The following is a 6219-nucleotide window of genomic DNA, read 5'->3' on the forward strand; positions in this document are numbered from 1 at the left end:
TTTCAAGGGATGGGCTGTTTGCAGAGTGACTATGTAGTCCAGATAAACAAGCAGGCCCCTCCACTTATCTGTCCATGAAGAAAGGTGTCATTTGCACTCTGTGATAAGCCCAAGGCTGCGTTTGCATGGATGGATACAATGTAAGTAATACAAAAAATTGAGGAGTCAACAGAATGGATGAGCTCCTAGATCATTTTGGAGAAAAGTAGTGACAATCTATAACAACTGGTATCAGAGCCAGTGTTTCATGCACCAGGTAGGCCTAGTAAAATCTCAGCAACTGCTTCACAGTCTGGATTAGGTACAGTGATTTTACCGTAACATGAAGATTGTTGGTAATCAGTGACATACAGATCCAGACACATCTTGGAGGCCAGGCACATTTAGACCTTGAAAAGGAAATTATAACCAACAATAAAATATTTTTTTCCATATAAAGAAAAAAAACAGAGGAAAGAAAAAGTGAGATCACTAAAAACTGATGAAATCCTGGAAATTAAATCTGCTCTAGGCACGGCCCAACACCTAAAAACATACTTTGCCTTGTTTTCTAATAAGTGTAGTGAGGAGCTTGAAGCGATGGCAGAGTGACTAAGAGGAACAAGGATATAAAAATAAAAATTACCACATCTTAGGTAGTAGCCAACCTCAAAGTTAATGGGACCAAATAGAAAGGCACAAATAACTTCCATTCAAGAACATGAAAGGAAATAACACATGAAATTACATGGCCAACACCAAAAATATTAATGAATCTGTAAACTTAGAGGTCATACCCTAATTGCAAGTATAGTCCTTATATATAAGAAAGACGGGAAAGAAATCCAGGAAACTATAGTGATAAATGATCATTGGGATAAAATAAAACATGCTTTTACAAAAGATACATCCTCTCAGGTCAACCTACCCTCTTTCTGTGAGAAAGTAAGACGTTCTTTGATTTTCTATACAGGGGAAATGCAGCACATGTAATCTCCCCAGATTTCAGTAAATGATCTGATACAGTTCCAAAAGGGAAATTATTAGTTGAATTGTAGAAGATTGGGAATAATATGAGCATTGATAGGTGGATAAGGAACTGGTTACATGAGAAACTATATTGGATTATGCTGAATGATGAAATATCTCTCTAGAGAGAGGTATTTTTAGCAAACTTACTCAAGAATAAGTCTTGATGCCAATATTATTTAACATTTTCATTAATGATATGGGCACAAAAAGTAGATATATGCTAATAAAATTTGCAGATGAAGCAAAGTTAGAAATGCTTCCTGTCAGGAGGAGGACTAGAATATTGTATAAGATTTGGATGACTTTGAAAAACGGAGTAATAGAAATAGGATGAAATATAAGAGTGCAAGGTACATGATCATGCACTGAGGGACTAACTGCAATCTTCCCTGCAAGCTTTGGATTTACCAGTTGGAAATGATAAAGACAAGGGTGTACTGATAAAACATAGTATGGCTATGAGTTGCCAATGTAGTTAAAACATGAAAAAGACTAATGCAATTCTAAGAGGCATTACCTGTGGTATTTCCAGTTGGGATTGGCAAGATTTTTTTAATGCTTGCACAAGGCACTTGTGAGATTTCCTCATTAGAATGCTGTGTGAAGTTCTGGACTTCCATATTTAAGAAAGATTAATTCAACTGGAAAAGTAGGGCTACATAGAAGGGCTACTGGATAATCAGAGAAATGGGGAACCTACCTTATAAGAGGAGACGTAAGGATCTTGGGTTTTTTAACTTAACCAAATGAAGGCTGAAGGGAGATAGGATTACTTTCTATAAATGCATCAGAGGAATAAACCTCAGGAACGGAAAAGAGTTATTTAAGGGCCCATGTTGATATAAGAACAAATAGTTATACATGAGACACAAACAATTTTAGGATGAAAAGTAGATGAATATTTCTAGCCACCCAGGAGTGAAGTTCTGAAACAACCTTTCAAGAGGAGTAGTGGGCTCAGTAAACCTAATGGCTGCGTCTAGACTGGCATGATTTTGCGGAAATGCTTTTAACGGGAAAGTTTTTCCGTTAAAAGTATTTCCGCAAAAGCGCGTCTAGATTGGCATGGATGCTTTTGCACAAAAAGATCTTTTGTGCAAAAGCATCCATGGCCAGTCTAGACGCGATTTTGCTCCAGAAAGCCCCGATCGCCATTTTAGCCATCTTGCGCAATAAGCCTTTTCCCAAGTGGCAGCGTGAAAGTATTTGCACAAGAAGCACTGATTTTGTACATTACAAAGTCAGTGCTCTTGTGCAAATTCAAGCGGCCAGTGTAGACAGCTGGCAAGTTTTTGCACAAAAGCAGTTGCTTTTGCGCAATATCTTGCCAGTCTAGACGCATCCAATTAGTTTCAAGACTGAGCTTGATAAGTTAATGGAGAAGATGGTATGATGATCTTTCCTACAATGATATATATGGTCTTTCCATAACTGCTAATAGTAAATGCCTCAAACTTCAGGTACTCTGAACCATATGGAGAGAGCTCTGAGTTGCTACCAAGAAATATTTCGCATCCACTTAATCAGGATCTAAATGACTACTATGTTAGGGGTTGGGAAGGAATTTTCTCTTGGTCAGATTGCCATGGATCCTGTTTTGTTTTTGTTTTGCCTTTCCCTGAAGCATTGGGCACAGTTCACATGATGTCTATAACTAGAATAAATGGCAGATTCTCTGTAACTTGAAGTTTTTTAAATAAGATTTGAGGATGTTGGTAAAGCAGCCATGGTGTTATGGGTCTATTGCAGAAGTGGGTGCAGAAGCTGTTTTGGGTAATAATGTGCACAATGTCAAAATAGATGATCATGATTGTCCCTGTTTGCCTTAAAATCTATGAGTCTATCATTTCTATGCGGTTACTTTACCAGATCTGTTCAACTATAGGGCTGTGTCTACACTGGCGCGATCTTACGCAAAAGCGTCCACTCTTGCGCAAAAACTTGATGCCTGTCTACACTGGCCGCGTGTTCTTGCACAAGTAAACTGATGTTTTAATGCACAAAATCAGGGCTTCTTGTGCAAGAACTCTGATGCTCCTGCTCAGGAATAAGCCCTCTTGCGCAAGTGGCCATCAGAGCTTTCTTGCGCAAGAGAGCATCTACACTAGCTTGGATGCTCTTGTGCAAAAGCACATCTCTTGTGCAAAAGCACATGCCAATGTAGATGCTCTCTTGTGGAAGAGTTTTTGCAGAAGAACTCTTTCGCAAAAGAGTTTTTGCATGAGAATGCGCCACTGTAGACGTTGCCCTAATAGACAGCTAAACCCCTAAAGGTGTTGAATACCTGCATCTGTAGAATGTCTCCTTAGCAACACAAACTTCTGCAAGCACATCAGAACTGCCTTCTGTTCTCTGTGATGGTTTGCCACACAATTTGAACTCATGGTCCTGGCCATCCCCATGACAATTCACATCCCTATCAGATTTCAAGTCTCTGAATCAAAGCAAGTTTTCGTTAGAGTTTTGAATGGAAAAGGTTGCCAGAATTTTTAATATATGGGCACAATAATTTCTATTTACCTAGTTTTGTCCTTGGAAATGACTGAACCAATCAGAACGCAGACAACCACCATGGAACATTCAATTTTCGCTTAACAGTTAAAATCCGGTAAAGTTATATGCAACTGAAAATGGTTTTATAATGGAAAGTACTAGGCAATATTTAATTGTTACATCAACTCTATCTACAAGAATAGAATACCTTTCACCTTGAATTCAGTGCTCACTATAGTCCAGGATGTGACACCTAGATTTTATTTTTAACTAACATTTAACTACAACAAATGATTGATGGTTGAATATTGTTCTTTGGCTGATGCAATATCTAAAAGCCAACACCTTACTAGAATTCTTTCCAACAAATATGTTAGGTTTACTAGTGCCTGGAAAGGCTGACTTTGAGGATAGGACTCTATTTGGGGGAGGCATTGTTGAATTTATCTCCTTTGAATCATAAAGTGTTTAAATCAGTATTCAGCAAAAACCTCAAGTAGGATGACATCAGTATGCTGAAAATTGTTTTGAGGAATCTGTCTAATTATTACAGGAATTGTGGCAAATGGTCTGGAAAGTTTAAAAAAATCATTGCAGGAATTCCTTAGATGTTCAACAACTCAGGGTTCCTTTCCTCACATTTGCCTCAATATCTTGTGAAATTTATATAAAGATATCTCCCAATTTCCATTGACTATTGATATAACTATAATATGGGTATCACATTAATTGTTTGCCTGAGACTTAACTAAAGATCTGTGTCTTATTTCTTCTTCATCTTGGTAATAAAGATTACAAATGTGTATGTAGATTTAATAGTGAGCACTTTGCCACAATTCATTATGTGCTGCTAAGTTCTATTTAATCCTTATTTTGGAAAGCATGTTGTGTATTCAAATAAAGGTTTAAATTTGACATTTATTAAAATAATAATTTGATTAATCACTAACACGGCATTCTGGAAAGAGACATGCAAATGTCTCTTCCCATGAACTAGATATTTAGTAATAGGATAGAAGTCAGATTTGAATTTTCATGCAACGGCCTGGCTTTATATGAACAACAGGTGAAACTCAGTTTTCATCCTGCTTTTGAACCTCTACTAAAAGGATTATATATATATATATATATATATATATATATATATATATATATATATATATATATATATATATATATATATCAATGAGTTAGACATGAATAATATTCTAAGACAGGCCTTCTGAACAAAGTTTTCTGGAAAGTTATGAGAAGTGAGCTACAAACTAAGAATTAATGATGAAAAATTCTTTAGCACCTTCTGATATTTTTTATCTGATCATAACAGCAATAGAATTATCAGCAGGAGTTGTTGCAAATGGATTTATTGTTGGATTAAATTGCATTGATTGGGCCAAAAGCAGAACCCTGACTTTCTATGATATGATTATAACCATCTGGCCTTCTCCAGATTTTGCCTACAATTCTTAGTGTCATCAGACAATTTCTTACAAATTTTATATCCAGATGTCTGTGATATGGATGAAATAATAATGATGATGTTAGTTATTTGGATGTTTATAAACCATGTGAGTCTCTGTTTTGCAAACTGCCTTTCTGTGTTCTACTGTGTGAAGATTGCCACTTTCAACCAGTCTTTCATCAACTGGTTAAAACTGAAACTCTCCAAATTGGTGCCATGGCTGCTTTTAGGCTCCCTGCTGTACTGCTTAGTTACAACAGTCACTTTTACATTTTTCAGCTATGTCTTTATGATAACCTCTCACATCTGTTCATATCGTCCATGAAGAAATATCACAATACCAGAAAAAGGAAAAAACCTTACAAAGTTTGTTTTTCTGATACAGGGAGTAGGATCAATTTCCCCCCTTATTCTATTTATTGCTTCATCTCTTTTGTTAATCATATCCCTTTGTAGACATATCAGGAAAATGAACCTTAATTCAGACCTTTGTTTCTATGTTTCAGGAACGCGAGGACAGATGCCCATGTGCGTGCACTTAAATCTGTGTTGTCCTTTTTCATCGTCTACAATATTTATTATGTGGCTTCAACACTGTCAATTGGAACTGGGTCCTATTTCAGTGCTCAATGGAAAATTATGCTTTGTACACTTGTAGTTGCTGCCTCCCCTTCTGTGCACTCCTTTGTCTTGATTCCGGTCAACCCCAAATTGAAACTGGCATCAGCAAGGATTCTGCATTCTGCCAATTGCTGTTTCAGAGAAGTCACTTCATAATGTCCCTTCCTATCCTTCAGATAAGAATGTTCAATTCCTTTGTAAAGCACAGTAGCAAAAAAAAAGGGGGGGGGGGTCTATTTTCCCCTTTGTTTCTGTGTTCTCCATGCTGTTATCTACTTGAAATCTCTGCTCTACTGCCAAGTACACAAAGCACCGATGTTTTCCTCCAAGATTATAGACACTCTGCACTAATTCCCACTCAAATTCTTCCAAAGACCATTTCCTGCAGCAGCTCTATCCTTTTGAGGAGAGAGTTCTCATTTTAGCAGATATTTGAGGTGCATTTATGAGACCATTGAACTTACATTCACATGATACGTTCAGCCAGGACCTCTCTGTTGATTGATATTTCTTCTTCTAACCTTCAGAATATAAAGAATGAAAAATGAAAATATTTGACTAAGTCTTAGTCCATCTTCCATACAAACGACGAATGAAGGAAAAGGCACAGGAGAGCTAGTGATAATGCAAAC

General features: G+C 36.9%; 1 protein-coding gene across 1 annotated transcript; it reads left to right on the forward strand.

Moving 5' to 3' along the window:
- Positions 1-4782: 4782 nt before the first annotated feature.
- LOC102452414 (taste receptor type 2 member 10-like) lies at positions 4783-5743 on the forward strand. Its single transcript, XM_075923152.1, is given in 3 exon segments — positions 4783-4943; positions 5432-5472; positions 5475-5743. Coding segments are annotated over 3 exon segments (471 nt in total).
- The last annotated feature ends 476 nt before the right edge of the window (positions 5744-6219 follow it).

Source organism: Pelodiscus sinensis, chromosome 3 (assembly GCF_049634645.1).
Source record: "Pelodiscus sinensis isolate JC-2024 chromosome 3, ASM4963464v1, whole genome shotgun sequence".
In the NCBI taxonomy this organism is placed as follows: domain Eukaryota; kingdom Metazoa; phylum Chordata; order Testudines; family Trionychidae; genus Pelodiscus; species Pelodiscus sinensis.